General features: G+C 45.1%; 1 protein-coding gene across 4 annotated transcripts in view; it reads left to right on the top strand.

Annotated features, from left to right (window-relative positions):
- The window catches only part of LOC136710550 (plakophilin-4-like), a 164,576-nt gene that overhangs the window by 121,909 nt on the left and 25,836 nt on the right, over positions 1-16,831 (top strand). For 2 of the 4 annotated variants that reach the window (XM_066686158.1, XM_066686160.1), the window contains 2 exons: positions 6,612-6,785; positions 15,378-15,585. In XM_066686158.1, coding sequence (XP_066542255.1) covers positions 6,612-6,785; positions 15,378-15,585 — 382 coding nt within the window. The remainder of the gene's footprint in view (positions 1-6,611; positions 6,786-15,377; positions 15,586-16,831) is intronic. The other 2 variants (XM_066686159.1, XM_066686161.1) reach the window with 2 other exon arrangements.

Genomic DNA, 16,831 nt, shown 5'->3' with positions numbered 1-16,831 from the left:
TGAGTCTGCCACCACATGATGTGTTCCTCTCACTTGGGCTGGAAAACCAAGATGTTTTTCTGACTTTACTGAATATTCCTGTCAGCTGCATCCATTTAAATGTGCTTCTTCTCTCGCTGGGTCTTTGTGCCAAAGGGCCTCCGCCTCATGTGGCCAGTGCCAAGAGCAGTCAGCAAAGCCTTCAGCAGTAACAAATGAAGCTAGGCCACACTAGAGGATTTATTAGGCACTGCACCAGGGCCTTGTCCTGCCAATAGCAGGAGATTTTCCTTTGAGAGAGATGATAAGAGGGAGATGCTCTGTTGAATACTGGATGGATGGATGGATGTGTGTGTGTGTGTTTGTCTGAGAGAGAGAGAGTGCTGTGTAAGGGATGCATGCTGACTGCTGTTGTCAGTGCGGCTTTGACTCAGCCTGCGAACCCTGCGGGACTCCCTCTCCCTCACAGCACACTGGCGTCATAGGCAGAGTATTACCCAGAGTGCTTTGCTGGGCTGTGGCGATTGTGATGTGGTCGCCTTGTGCATCCGCAGGGGTTTCGTTTCTCTGTCTCTGATTAAGTGTCTTTGAGCCAATAGCAAGAACCAAGACATTTTCAGCTTTGATGTTTTTATTCTTTATGCGCAACTCTGAATTATTCTGTAGCGCTTTGGTGAATGTGTTTTGATTCTGTGGGCTGTGTTTACATTTAGTGTCGACTCTCCACGTTAGCGTTAGCATTTTACGTAGCAGCGTAATTCAAGACGTACGCCTGAAATATTCTGTTGTTTTTTTTTGTTAAATGTTGCAACTTCAACGTGATCATTCAGTAAATATTTATAAATCCATTCTATTTTTTGACCAAACCTGGACTTACATTTTTCTTGGGAAGCTTGAGACTGTATCCTGGAGATAACAAGTCAGACTCTCTGTTTACTACTTTTTTTTTTCCGCGTTTAAAACCCGTTAAGACAAATCTGAGTGATGTGACGTTTTACTGGAATCTTCTGAATCATGATTTGATTCTAAAAGAAGTGTATCATCCGCTGTAACTCATTGTTACACATCCACGACCCCACATTTTCACTGCCTAGAGCATCAAAGTTTAAATACAAGTTTGAAATTAGGAACACTGCAGTAATTGGATTTTCCATCATTTCTAAAATCACACTCTTAACTAAAATTGATCGTATGTGATTCTTCAAATGTGAATAAATAGTGAATAAAATGTTAAATCTGAACTAGGACCACCTCCGTTGTTACTGTTGAAGTTTGGAGGTATGGTAATGAGCTGCATCATGTGACACAACCTCCAGATAATCCTCCTGATCTTCAGAGTTGTCGTAGTGACACAGAGCGGACACAGATACTCTAAGGGTACGAGCAGTTCTGAGTACAGCTTAGTCCCCACTCTACCTCATTTGACACATGACCTATGACTCTACCTCATTTGACTTATGACCTATGACTACCTCATTTGACACATGACCTTTGACTCTACCTCATTTGACACATGACCTATGACTCTACCTCATTTGACACATGACCTATGACTCTACCTCATTTGACACATGACCTATGACTCTACCTCATTTGACACATGACCTTTGACTCTACCTCATTTGACACATGACCTTTGACTCTACCTCATTTGACACATGACCTTTGACTCTACCTCATTTGACACATGACCTTTGACTCTACCTCATTTGACACATGACCTATGACTCTACCTCATTTGACACATGACCTATGACTCTACCTCATTTGACACATGACCTATGACTCTACCTCATTTGACACATGACCTATGACTCTACCTCATTTGACACATGACCTATGACTCTACCTCATTTGACACATGACCTTTGACTCTACCTCATTTGACACATGACCTTTGACTCTACCTCATTTGACACATGACCTATTTCTGACACTGACGTGAACATCAAAATAAACATGCCGTGCCATGATGCATACGTACATTTGTAAGATCAGATGCTCACAATGACGTGGAGCTAAATATAAAAAGTAAAAATATTAATTTTGATGTGACTGTTTTTTATCACACGGTCACTTATTGTGCATGTGTTCATTCATTCAATATGACTTTGGGCATTTTGTCTTTAGTTATACAGCTTGTAAAATAAGATCTGAAGCATTGGAGCTTGTGTGTGTGTGTTTGAGCTAGAAAGAGACAGGCACTCATCTCACACAGTGTGTGTCCTTGTACTCTGTGCTTCTCTGAGGCTGGAGAGGACGGCATTGACCTTGCTAAAGAAAACCTTATTACACACTTGTGAGAGCCGTGGCTGAGCGCGTCTCCAGTGAAGAGGCTCTTGGACGCTGATATGATTTGCCGTTCCTGGCTTTATTAATCTGCAGTGATTTTCACAGAGGGAGGTCACAGGGGTCTCCCGGGGTCCTCAGGTTGAGGAAAGTTCTGTAAAGAACTTGACGAAGTGCTCTGGAGTCGTGTGGACCCTCCTAGAGGAGGAGTCAGGACTGCTTTTCCACTGCATGGCATCGGCTCGGCTCCGTCTGACTGAACTCTTCTGAAATGCTCTGGAAGCAGTAGAAACACTCTGGATGCTGTCAGAACTGTTCTGGAACATTCTGGAATCTGTTTGAGGAGTTTCTGCAGGCCACAAAATGTGTTCTGAGACATTATAGAAGATATTAAAAGACTTCTGGAAGTCTGGCCTCGCTTGAACTGAGATCTGTGGATGGACACAAGCTTGAGTTCACTTTTCCGTTCTGTTCTGCTCTTTACTCTCTCGCTCTCTCTCTCTCTCTCTCTCTCTCTTTACTTTCTCTCTATCTCTCTCTCTCTTTACTCTGTCTCCTCTCTCTCTCACGCACTCACTCTCTCTTTCTCTCTCTCTCTCTCTCTTTCTTTTTTTTCTCGTTCTCACCCTCACACCCACCTCCACAAAGTTCTGACACTTTCGCTGTTGTTCTCAGTTCTTTTCCATCCCTCTGTCTTTTTTTTATTGTTTTATTATATAAGGATTGGTTTGTCCAGCTTTGCTCCCTGTAGTTTATTCAGTGTCTGTACACTGTGTGTGTGTGTGTGTGTGTGTGTGTGTGTGTGAAGGCAGGGCTCACAGATTTTTCCTGGTTTTTTGCATTCCCTCAGAAATCTCAGAAGTCCAACGTCACACTGGAAAGGAGAGCATACGGAGCCGCTCTACTGCACAGTGTCCCTCTTGAACACACACACACACACACAAGACCTGCTGCTGACTCTCTTGTCCCATAAACCCATGTTTAATTTTCTTTCAGTTTTCTGTCTCTCAATTCTGCAGTCTTTTAAAAATCCTTCACACAAACAAATGTGCATAGCAGGCTTTTTTGCTCCCAGTTCCCAAGCTTAAAACACACACACACACACACACACACACACACACACACACACACACACAGAGAGAGGGAGAGAGAGAGAAATGTAATTTAATCTTTAGTATTATGTATGACCTCATCTGGGTTTTCCCTGGCAGGTGAGACTGGGGATTGGGAGAGGGGCCAGGAGTCGCTGTATTTCTCTTCAGTTAAACACACACACACACACACACACATCCACAGCCCCTCTGCTTTTTCCCCTCTTTTCTTGGGTACCTTGCTATGCATCAAACTGTCTACAGTTGTGAGTTATCTCCCTTAATACACATGCATACTCTCATCTCAGTGAAACAGACCCAATATTTCAGCTTTGCTGCGTTGGCTAAAGTCTCCTGCTCTGCAGCACAAACTGTGTGTGTGTGTGTGTGTGTGTGTGTGTGTGTGTGTGTGTGTGTGTGTGTGTGTGTGTGTGTGTGTGTGTGTGTGTGTGTGTGTGTGTGTGTGTGTGTGTGTGTGTGTGTGAGAGAGAGAGAGAGACCTATGTGCTGCAAGCTGTATTCTCTATAGACTCATTGGGAGTCTGATTCACTACACTAGATTCTTTCACTGAATCGTTTTTCTGATCCAAAGATTCTTTTATTCCCGTCTCTGTTCTGATCCTCTGACGTATGGATATTCATTTCTAGATCATTTCGATCTATATCATTTAAATTGTGTGGCTTAAAGGGGATGTCTACTATTGTGGGGAAATGCCGTTCTCTCTGGTTTGTTTACGTTCAGAAGTTCCATGTCTTTTAAGGTGGAATGGTATGTTTGTTAGTTGGTGGCTGAAGTTTAACCCGTATTTATTCACTGTTTGAGTAAAGCATGAGAGAGAGAGAAGGCCCAGCGTACCCCACAGTGACAGTTTATTCATTTAAGACACCGGGGCTTTGTAAACACATTAGACCGGTTTAAAGCGTGCACATGGTGAGGAATTTTATAGCAGCTGCTTTTTGAATAAATTCATGAATATTTAATCTGACGACGACACTCCAGCTCACTGAAGTGGTCTGACTCAGGCCTCTTACACACATATGAACGCTTTTGTACATATACAGAGAGAGACAAGCACTCTGCTCCTACAGCTGATGAAGGACCTATAAAAAAGATCCACTCTAAAATCTGTATTATCTCTCTCTCTCTCTCTGTTGTCTCTCTCTCTCTCTCTATCTATCTTCACTCTCTCTCTCTGTCTCTCTGCTCTCTCTCTGTGTTCTCTCTCTCTCTATCTTCTTCACTCTCTCTGTCTCTCTGCTCTCTCTCTTTGTGTTCTCTCTCTCTCTGTTTTCTTCACACTATCTCTGTCTCTGCTCTCTCTATCTGTTTTCTCTCTCTGCTTTCTTCACTCTCTCTCTTTGTCTCTCTGCTATCTCTCTGTGTTCTCTCTCTGTCTCTCTGCTCTCTCTCTCTCTCTCTCTCTCTCTCTCAGACTGAGCATCCATAGATAGTCCATCTGTGGGTCTGTATACTTCTTTTAGTCGCTTTTCATTGCTCAGAGCCTCCTCAGGACCCCCACAGAGCAGGTGTGATGTGGTGGTGGATCATTCTCAGCGCTGCACTGACACTGACGTGGTGGTGGTGTGTTAGTGTGTGTTGTGCTGGTGTAGAGTGGATCAGACACAGCAGTGCTGCTGGAGTTTTTAAACCCCTCAGTGTCTGGACTGAGAACAGTCCACCGACCAAAAACATCCAGCCGACAGCGTCCTGTGGGCAGTATCCACTGATGGAGTAGAGGACAACAACACAATTTATATAAACAGTGTGTGTGTGTTTTTCTAAACATTGACTTGGGTTTTTTGACAGATGGGTATTATTATGGTGGCCCAGAAGTAAAAACCTGTGGATGTAGAGAGCAATTTCTACTCAAATTTCTGATTAATGTGGAATTTATTGAAGAGAACCGGTGGAAAAGAAAGATTTGTCCGTGAGCCAGACCTCACTATTCCGCAGACTGCTCTGGGCTTTGTGCCTGTGGCTGTGTGGACCCAGCAGGAGGCCTGGGTTTTACTGTATAATGAGAACTTGACGCTGTGTGTTTGCTCTGCACCTTTAGCGTGGCCAATGATTAGGAGAAGGTCAACAACGTCAGTTCCTCAAGCACCAATATGGTGGGTCTGTGTTACCCCTAACATTGTTAATTAAGGCTTTAGCAGCTTAGCTCCCAGAACGTGAGTGGGATGGAAGAAACGATTCTTCCTCAGTCAGAAGCTTTTGATTATTTTCTTTTCCCTCTGACGGTCAGGGATTTCCGTGTGTTAGCGTGTAGCGCTCTCTGCCCTGTCGCCAGCACTGAGGGTTACAGGGATTAGCTGTGACTGTCAGGGAGCTTCTCTCTGTAGACATTCTGTGGCCCTGTCTTCATCCAAACCATGTCCAATTCATTTCACAGTAAGGCTGCGCTGCCAAGAATCTCATCGCACTGTTTTTATTCCCCATATCATTTGATATTGATAACTTATTTTTATATATATTTCCTGATGAAGTCCTACAGGAAACAAGTGTGTGTATACAACACTGATACAGAAAGGAAATAATTAGGTGATAATTTTGTTAGGTTTGTGCTGTTGTGAGTCAATGACTAGACTTTTACTCCCTTCTCAGTTTCATACCGTGTCTTTAGCACATTTTAACGACTCAGGCTTTACAGTTTGACACAGGTCCGTATATAATCACACGAATCAACCTGTTGTTTCTGTTATTGCTTGAGCGTAGTCAGACGTTGGTGTGTCCGCGAATGTTGCTGTGCATTTGGGGTCGTAGTTTTTCTGTTCTGTTTGGTCCCTGTTCTTTACGATGCTTTAGAAGATGAGGTATGATCAAGGTATGTTCTGACACACACACGGCAGACTGTAATGTTTTTGTCAGTGACAGTAAACCTGGCTTTTACAAAGAAAACTGGAGGTTCCACTCTTTCTGGATGGTTTCTTGCCTATTTCAAAATTGCTGATGCTGTGGCGCTTGCGAGCTCTGATTTATACTCAGAAAAAACTTGTTCATGGCACATGCACCATGTCCTGAACCACTGTGGAGTTTGGTTTCAGCTCAGCACTGTTCCAGCCCTAGTGCAGACTGTGGCAGCTACTACCAGACCCAGAAACTGCAGCTGTGAGTGTAACACACGTGTCGGAGGGTTTGTTGACTTTATAGGCACTTACACATTTCCTGTTTCTTCTGATATCAGGGTAGGAATAAGGAGCCTTTACTAATGTTAGAACGTTGTCTTATTCGGCTTGTTTTTCTGTCTTCAGCAGGTCTGCGAGCGTCCTATGCGAGTCAACACAGTCATCACGGCCCTGACCTCCGCTCGGCCGTGTCTCCAGACCGCCACATAGGACCCATTTACGAGGACCGGGCCTTCCAGGGACCACTGTACCGCAGCCCCAGTCACGTCACACACAGCACCCTCTACAGGTCACCCTCAGGTTAGCGGCTGCAGTTTACTCCCATTTTTACAGGAAGTCTAGCAGAGGAAATTCAGCACCTGCTCGTCCTCTGAGGCTTAACACACCGTAGTTACTTACACGTGAGTGGTTAAATAAATAAGTTGCCAGGTGAATTACTGGTAGATAGAATGTGCTAAGGATCCACTGTTATTAGAGCTTTCTTTGCACACGTCGGAGCAGATGATGTGGGGCTGAATGTAATGCGTGTTCCTGGGTGGCTACTGGCTGTGCATAAGTGTGTAATTCAGAGCAGGACTCAGGGTAATTGAGACTGGGAGTTGCTGTGTAATTCAGACTGGGTGTCCGTGTGTAATGTGGTTTTTCACAGGGTTTGTTGCTCCTCTGATGGTTCTGTGGATGTGTAATTCATGCTTTGGGGAAAGTGAATGTAACAGGATTTTTTCCCCCCAAAAAATCTCTTTCTGTTCCCCACAGATGTATGTAGCTACAATAAAAAATGGATTCCATGAAAGACACAGTGAAGCTATAGAGGGGCGTCTCTGTGATACATCAGTAAAATGTCGTTGCTGATTCTGCACTTATTTTCCGTTCTCTCAGCTCCACCGACGATAACGTTGCTCTTTGTAGTTCCACAATTACAGACTGTAATCCCTCTGTTGTTCTGTAGATTTTGTTAACTGCCGTTCAATAATCAGGACCCCCACAGAACCAGTGTTATTAGGAACAAGTGTTGTTTGGGTGTTGTTTCATTCTCTGACGTGGCGGTGGTGTGTTAGTGTGTGTTGTGCTGGTGTAGAGTGGATCAGACACAGCAGTGCTGCTGGAGTTTTTAAACCCTGTGTCCACTCTCTGTCCACTCTGTGAGACACTCCTCCCTCGTTGGTCCACCTTGTAGATGTAGACAGTAGCTCATCTGTCGCTGCACAGTGTGTGTCGCTCGTCCTCTAGTCCTTCATCAGTGACACAGGACGCTGTCGGCTGGATGTTTTTGGTCGGTGGACTGTTCTCAGTGCAGCAGTGACACTGAGGGCTGTTTTTAAACCTATGCCATGCCAATAAATGAGGCATGTGGTTTGACTTCTTGGGCAAGACTCCTGTGTGTGTGTGTGTGGGGGGGGGGGGGTGTATTTGGAATAGTTTCTTGTGCATGTGTGTAAGAAAGCGAGATGTTAATGGCCCAGGTGCACCGTGTCCCCATCTCTTATCTCAAAGGAATTCTGTGTTACTCAGAAACATCTTTTCTTCTCAGTCAGAGACACGGCGTGAGACACAAACAATAGACAGCACATCTGAGACAGGAAAGGGGTAGTGAGAAAGAGAGAAGGAGTCCATTATACGAGAGGCGCAGCACTAACAGCCAAAGGGGACAGCTACAGGACTCCAGTGTCACCAAGCATTCTGGGAAATTGTCAGATTTCAGCATTCAACGCACAACTCTGCTCTCTCTCTCTCTCTCTCTCTCTCTCTGTTCCAGTCTGTAACTCTCTTTCTCTTTTTCATTCTTTTGCACATTTCACTCTTCCAGTCATTTTGTGATCTCTCTTTCTCTCTGTCACACACACATTTTCCTCTCTCTCTCTCTTCCTCCTTCCTTACCTTTTTCTTTCTTCCTCCTTCCTTACCTCTTTCTCTCTCTCTCTCTCTCTCTCTCTCTCTCTCTCTCCCTCCTTCCTTACCTCCTTCTCCCTCTCTCCCTCCTTCCTTCCCTCCCTCTCTCTCTCCTTTCTTCCATCCCTCTCTCTCTCTCTCCTTCCTTCTCTTTCTCTGTCTCTCTCTCTCTCCTTCCTTCCCTCCCTCTCTCTTGCTCTGTCTCTCTCCTTCCTTCCCTCCCTCTCTCTCTTTCTCTGTCTCTGTCTCTCCTTCCTTCCCTCCCTCTCTCTCTTTCTCTGTCTCTGTCTCTCTCCTTCCTTCCCTCCCTCTCTCTCTTTCTCTGTCTCTGTCTCTCTCCTTCCTTCCCTCCCTCTCTCTCTTTCTCTGTCTCTCTCTCTCCTTCCTTCCCTCCCTCTCTCTCTTTCTCTTTCTCTCTCTCTCCTTCCTTCCCTCCCTCTCTCTTTCTCTTTCTCTCTCCCTCTCTCTCTCTCTCTCTCCTTCCTTACCTCCCTCTCTCTCCCTTCTTTCTTTTTCTTTCTTCTTCCTTCCTTACCTCTTTCTCTTTCTCTCTCCCTCTCTCTCTCTCTCCTTCCTTACCTCCCTCTCTCTCCCTTCTTTCTTTTTCTTTCTTCTTCCTTCCTTACCTCTTTCTCTCTCTCTCTCTCTCTCTCTCTCCCTCCTTCCTTACCTCCTTCTCCCTCTCTACTTCCTTCCCTCCCTCTCTCTCTCTCTCTCCTTCCTTCCCTCCCTCTCTCTTTCTCTGTCTCTCTCTCTCCTTCCTTCCCTCCCTCTCTCTCTCTACTTCCATCCTTCCCGCTCTCTCTTTCTCTGTCTCTCTCTCTCTCTCTCTCCCTCTCTCTCTCTCTCCTTCCTTCCCTCCCTCTCTCTCTCTACTTCCATCCTTCCCTCTCTCTCTTTCTGTCTCTCTCTCTCTCTCCTTCCTTCCCTCCCTCTCTCTCTTTCTCTGTCTCTCTCTCTCTCTCTCCTTCCTTCTCTCTCTCTCTCTCTCTCTCTCTCTCTCTCTCTCTCTCTCCCCCTCCTCCTCATGCTGATAGGGTTATTAATAAGAGGGCCTGGAGTCGGCTCTTCAGGATGTGTTTATACTTCACAGCAGAGAGATGGTGAGTGAACAGGCCGTTTGGGGCTCTTCAGGAGAAAGCACCTCATTACAAAAAAAAAAAAAAATCCCTACCCCTAAACACCGTGTCTCAGTGTGAAATTAAATCTTCGTGGCCTTTAATCAGAGTGGGTGGCGCTTGTCTTTCTTTAGACTATCTCTACAAACTGTGGAAATCAAACAAAAAATGTTCAGACTAAATAAATACAGTATTTAGAACCGACGCATTAAGTTAGTGCTCCAGAACACTGTGGTTGATTTATGCCTTAGAACAGTGGCTCCAAAAGTGGCGGGGGGCTATTGGGGGGCGTGGCTAGGCAAATAAGCTACACGGGTTGGAGGACTGCTATAAAAGATGGACAGGTCTGTGAGAGCTAACCCTGCAGCAGATGATGAGTTTTCTCAAGCCACAACTTCCAAAGGGAAAAGAAGAAAATAAGACGAGGCACATCTCAGAGCAACTCACACCAGTCACTGAAGAGAAGAGGGGGTTAAATGGGGCAGTTTTGTAGAGAGTAAATGAGCAGGTTTCAGGCTTTTTCTCTCAGGAAGGAGTTTTATAACTCATTTTTTGTGCAGAGAAGCAATTAGGAGAAAATACGTTTAACGATGACTTTATTTGAGTTTTATTCTATAAGCAGCTGCAGTTTTGTATAAATTTATAAATAAATTCCAGTGGAGCTTGGAATTAAAGATGTGCACGTGTCAATATCCTCATCTACGAAAGACGGCACGGCAGAAAACGTTTGGGAACCACTGCCTTAGCATTCATTAAAAACACGTTGGAGGATCCACAGAGTAATGAAGCTGTGTTAGATTTCTTTAAACTGTGAAACACATGGATCACTGTAATACATTTCCAGTCATTTTCATCAAGTCCTAAATAGAGCAAACGGGCATCGTACGTTCAACATTATACACGGTTTCTCTGCGGGCTACACACACTGTGCAGAAACTGGTTTGGTGAAGAAGTCATTGTGATTGGTTAGCAGGCAAACTGCAGACTTCTGTGATGTCGATATTGTGGAAGCCAATTTTACAATAATGATTAATAAATGATGTATTGTGCAGCTGCTCAGCAGAAAGGCTCTGTGATGCTCTAACCAGAGAAGTCTGAGAATCATAAATACTGACGGACCATTAGCTTTTTACTTCTGGGCCCCTTAAAGCATGATTAAATTGACTTCATTTGCATCTGCAGGAGCATAAATGTCACTTGCCATTTTCCTTTTTGCTGGCGTCGTGCTGAATGAACGAGAGTGAGAGAATGTGGTTGCAGGAGAAACTGTTTTTTTATAGCAGTTGGCAGCGTTGATTGCTGCAGTGAGCAGATTCTCTATGTGGAAAGCTCTGTGTGGCCTTAGTGCCGGGTCAAAGAGAAAAGAAAGAAAACGCCACACTGTGAAGTGTTTAGGACGAAGGAATGACCGTCTGCTGGGGGATCCTGATGGAGGAACCAAGCTCTGTCAAGTTTACTGTTGACATTTGTTTTGACAGGCCACATTAGTGTACTTCATTCATTATCTGTAACCCTTATCTAATTCAGGGTCGCGGTGGGTCCAGAGCCTACCTGGAATCATTGGGCGCAAGGCGGGAATACACCCTGGAGGGGGCGCCAGTCCTTCACAGGGTAACACAAGACACACACACACACACACACACATTCACTCACACACTCACACCTACGGACACTTTTTGAGTCGCCAATCCACCTACCAACGTGTGTTTTTGGACTGTGGGAGGAAAGCGGAGCACCTGGAGGAAACCCACGCAGACACAGGGAGAACACACCACACTCCTCACAGACAGTCACCCAGAGGAAACCCACGCAGACACAGAGAGCACACCACACTCCTCACAGACAGTCACCCGGAGCGGGAATCGAACCCACAACCTCCAATCTGTGACCCATCTGAAAGGAGCACTCTATAATACTTTGTAACTTAAACTTACAGCATCAAAATGATCATCATGCTCCACTGACCTGTAAAAGGACAGTGTCTCTGCCTTCTGATCTGGACTCAGCACCGCAGAAACTGCGTTATGTAACGTTTGGTTTAGAGTAGGAAACCACCCAGTCCCTCCTCTGCCCATTGACTTTAATGTGGTGCTGTAAATATAAATTACACTAGGGGGCACCCCAGGAGCAAAAAAACCCAACTCTTACCTATTGTATCTTTAAGAGTGAACTTGCCAATACAGAATTTACACTGGTCAGTCTTAACATTAGCACAGCCTCCTTGCTTCTACAATTACAGGCTGTAGTCCATTTTGTAGTCCCATGAACACATTATTTGCCTCATTTCACGCTGTTCTACAATAGTTAGGACCACACAGAGCAGGTATTATTTGGCTGGTGGATCAGACACAGCAGTGACGCTGGAGTTTTCCCAACCCCACAGCATCACTGCTGGTCTGGGAACAGTCCACTAACTAAATATCTGCTCTGTGGTGGTCCTGTGGTGGTCCGGTGGGGGCTGAAGAACAGGGTGAAAGCCCTGCACCATGTGTATCAACATTTCCTCAGCTGAGACCCTGTCCTGACTTCACCTGTGGAGGGTCATTGTGACCAGCTACATATGAATAACTCTCTGACCGTCCCATTAACAGGCATCGTACATAACCTCAACAGGGGCAGGTTCATGTGTGTAGTTACATGATATCATCTAATGTCATGTTTGTTATATATTTTTTGCAATAATCGGGCAAAATTGCATTATGTGAAGTTAGTAGCCCCCTGTCCCTTAAGGTGGAGGTCATTCACTGTGATTTTGTACCCTTTGCTATAAAAGCCTCGGCTCTTCTAGTGAGGTTAGGTAGAGATGCTGATTGATTAGTTCTGGAACATTGCTGAGGTATTGGGTGGAACTCCATCGCAACAGAGAAGGCAGTTGTTGGGTGTCAGGGGAGGGAGTTCTGCTCCTTTAGCTGATGGTTGGTGTTGGGCTTGGTGACCTCAGGCTCATGTGCAGCTGATCCACAATGTCCCACAAAGCTACTAAACATATGGTGTATACATATTTACTGGCTACAGTTCATAATCATATTTTAACTTTGCAATAACTTGATTAGTTCAATCTACAAACATTCAGGTGTTTGCAATAAAACAAACATAAACCAATAAAAGCTCAACACAACTAATATAACAAGTAATTACTGTAAATTCAGACAGAAACAACACTTTTAATGGCTACTGCAGCCTCATTAGTTTTAACCCCGTAAAGACAAGCGAATTTAGTACGTAGCAGAGTATGTGACCTGCTGCAAAACTGATCTATGTTTCCACACCAGCTTCTGGCAGCATTCCTGAGGAATCTTAGCTTATTCTTGATGAGCAGTTGTGTCCAGTTCACTAATATTCTTAGGTTTGAGTGCTGCAAGCTCCTCCTTCTATTCCCACAAAAGAGTTTCTAAGGGGGTGAAGTCAGGCCAAATACGGTGGTCACTCCAGGATCTTTCAGAAATCCTTGGTGGGCTTGAGGTTGAGATCACTGTCCTGTTGGAAGGTCCAGTGATGCCCAAGCTTGAGCGTTTAGTATGCGCCTTAATGTGCAAAGTGAAGGGAGTGTGCATCAGTGGGGCTGGCCCACCCAAACTGAACCAAGGCCCGTCCCGTCAGGGGAGCACGAGGCACAGGAGATGCTGCCGCCTCTTCTTGTAACCTGCTTAAAAGGCTTGGCAGCTTACAAATATGGACAGGTTTATTGGCTTTTAGATGCTTTCACGATCAATTGCGTATCACGGTAGGTGTGGTTTTAGCAGTTTACAGTTTTTCAAATGTGATGAGAATGGTGTTCCCTTGTGTTACAGACCTCATGAGCCATGGAGAGGTGGATGGTTTGAGCAGCCGACACTATAACCCACCTAAGCTCCTGCTACAAACAACGTCGTGGGTGTAGGGCATCTTCACAAAATTTGCAGTTGGGTCTTATTTGTGGAGGATAAATGATGCTCACCCACTTATGCCAAAGCCCACCCAAAGTTCAATTTTGTGTACCCCACTAATTCTGAGCCTTTGTATTTAAATTTATTCATTCATTCATTATCTGTATCCCTTATCCAGTTCAGGGTCGCAGTGGGTACAGAGCCTACCTGGAATCACACACATTCACTCACTCACACCTACCGACACTTTTGAGTCTCCAATCCACCTACCAACGTGTGTTTTTGGAGCGTGGGAGGAAACCGGAGCACCCGGAGGAAACCCACGCAGACACAGAGAGAACACACCACACTCCTCACAGACAGTCACCCGGAGGAAACCCACGCAGACACAGGGAGAACACACCATACTCCTCACAGACAGTCACCCGGAGGAAACCCATACAGACACAGAGAGAACACACCACACTCCTCACAGACAGTCACCCGGAGGAAACCCACGCAGACACAGGGAGAACACACCACACTCCTCACAGACAGTCACCCGGAGGAAACCCACGCAGACACAGGGAGAACACACCACACTCCTCACAAAAACAGTCACCCGGAGGAAACCCACGCAGACACAGGGAGAACACACCACACTCCTCACAGACAGTCACCCGGAGGAAACCCACGCAGACACAGGGAGAACACACCACACTCCTTACAGATAGTCACCCGGAGCGGGACTCAAACCCACAACCTCCAGGACCCTGGAGCTGTGACAAAGACACCACCTGCTGCTCCACCGTGTTTAACTTAACCATGTTTCTAACATGAATTCAAATGTCACAGCGCACAAAGCACAATCTACTCCAGGTATTTGAAGTGTTTTATCTGAGGCACACCTGTTGCAGATAAAGTGGTCCTTGGTTAGTTGCGTGGATTAGAGTGTGGTTGAGACCAGAGGTTGAGAACACACCTGATTTGTAAATGTTTGCTCATATGAAGGAGTGTGTTAACAGGGCTGAATAATTATGAGACTGCAGTAGTCATTAAAGTGGAATTCAGTGTTGAATTTGCAGCACCCACTTAGTTTTGTTGAGCAATTTCAGTTATTCTTGTCTGATTGTTTTAAATAACTGAAAGTTTGTAAATTTAGTTAATAAATGGGTTTTAATCATTTAATTTAAACTCTGTCTGTTGTGTCCATTGACTTACTCAGATGGAGTCATGTGACCCATTGCAGTGTTTTGTGACGCAGTGTGTTGGTCAGAGACGACTGGGCTGTGTTACAGCAGTGACGTGAGCGCAGGGAGTAATTATTTAACAATGAAGATTCAGCCAAGATGCTTGCAGACTAAATATTTGAAGACTTGGCAGGATATGGTGTGTGTGTGTGTACGCAGACCAGGAAGTTCAAGACAAAGTAGGAAAACAAGAGTTATCCATCTCTCAGTGCACTTTTGGTTGTAAGATTTATATTGAATAAGAACAGTTTATAATTACAAGGAAATTAATGAAATATTGTTTGTGTTCAGGGCCTTTTCTATGTGTGTTTGGGATATACATATGACCTTTAAATGGCTTGACATTCTATAGATGTGTGTGTTGTTTTATGTGGGTGCTTATGATGTGTTGCAAATAGGGCACAGTCAGTCTCCAGCAAAGTCACACAGCGTATGAGGTGCAGCTGGCCCCAGTGAACGGAGGATTATCTCTCTCACTACACACTCATCCCACGATTGAACCTGGGGGATTTATTCTGTAAAGCTGCTGCACGAAAACACAACAACAGTCTCTGGCAGAGAATGTGTCTTATTTACCCAGCATTCAACACTGCGCACACTCATGGCACTAATGGCTTCCAGACCGAGGGAATAACTGTGTGTCTGGCTTTTAATGGCGTTATCAAATGCACACACCCTTTCTCTCTCTCTCTCACTGTCTCTTCTTGTTTCTCTTGCTCTCTCTCTCTTTCCCACGCTGCGTTTTGCATATTCTTATGTGTGTTTTGTATGTCTTTGTTTCCCTTGAAGGTGTGGGAAACCTGCAGAGAAGCTCCAGCCAGCGTAACAACCTGACGTACCAAAGAAGCTCGTACATGCTGAACGCTGCAGCTCCTTACACAGACCCGTACAGGCCTGGACCCTATCGGCCTTCCGAGGGCTACACCCGGCCGGCAGTGGCAATGGACGACGGGACCGCTCGCTCGCCGTCCATCGACAGCATCCAGAAAGATCCCAGGTACGTGTGGAAACATTGTTGTGTTTTCTCTTTCATGGTACGACTTTCTTTAGCTTGTGCTTCTGGAAATATTACAGCCATCCATCACTTGTCGCTGATGTTAGGGTTAGGGCTCTCCTCCGAGCGTGTCAAACTGTCCATTGGTTTTGCATTCTGTAAAGACGTCTTAGAAGAAGCCACTCAGCAGTGGCACAAAGTCAGGTACAATATCCTCAACTGGAAATAAGCATTTGGTTTATTTTGTATTTTTTCATTTGTCGGTTAATTTAAATACAAAGAGTAATAAGGGGCTTTGAGGTTTTTTTCTGTATAAGTTCTACATGATTTATCGCAGAATTTTCAACCAATTATTAGTCAACTCCAACTTCAGCACGTTGTTTATTAACTGCACTCTCTCTAACAAACATGGCGCTGTCGTCACGGTAACAGTGAGGAGCCCACTACGATAAATATCACCACTATCCAGAGTCAGACATGGTAACGTTAGAGAAACAGGCAAAACTGTACGTATTGAAATCATTTTACTGCTGTAATCATTATGTTTTACAGCGTTTATAAAGGTCAGGTCATGATGAAGTCTTACGCTGTGCACAGAGCAGCTGATGTGTTGAAAACCAGTATAACACGTACATTTATAGACTGCAGGATTAGAAATGTTTTCGTACTGTCCTCCCATTTGTTAAGCCTTGAATATATTACGTTTCCATTTCAAACACACTCTCACGTGACTACGCTACCACACCGGTTGTTGTGATAGAGATTGTGATGGCAGCGCTGTTTACTGGCCTTGTTTTACACACTGCTGGCTCAACACGAGCGCTCTCTCTCCATTCCGGAGCCTGCTGGGCAGGGGGCCAAGCACATTCAGTCACACGCCGGGTCCACTTTACTATGGATTCACACTGTGTGCGCGCCTCTCCATGGCTGAGTAAGACGCATAGAAGTGTGTGTGTGTTTGTCCGTGTGTTTTATTTCCTCTCTTGACCCGGTCTCCTCAGATACCCTGACCTTGCTCATTGGGAGTGCTGTTCACACTCCTGTGTGTGTTGACAGAGCCGAGTGTGTTTGAGGGGTCACGTTTATACACACACACACACACTGCATGGAGAAGAGACAGACAGAGGAGAGATTTGTAGGATGCAGGACTAAATACTGACCTGGGAAGTGAGTGTGTGTGCAACGGGCTCACGGCGGGATAAATGCCGCATTGCCTCAGGCTAGGTTTGATTAGGTGGCCTTTCTATTA

Source organism: Hoplias malabaricus, chromosome 12, assembly GCF_029633855.1.
Source record: "Hoplias malabaricus isolate fHopMal1 chromosome 12, fHopMal1.hap1, whole genome shotgun sequence".
Classification (NCBI taxonomy): Eukaryota; Metazoa; Chordata; class Actinopteri; order Characiformes; family Erythrinidae; genus Hoplias; species Hoplias malabaricus.
This window is presented reverse-complemented; position numbering and strand designations above follow the sequence as displayed.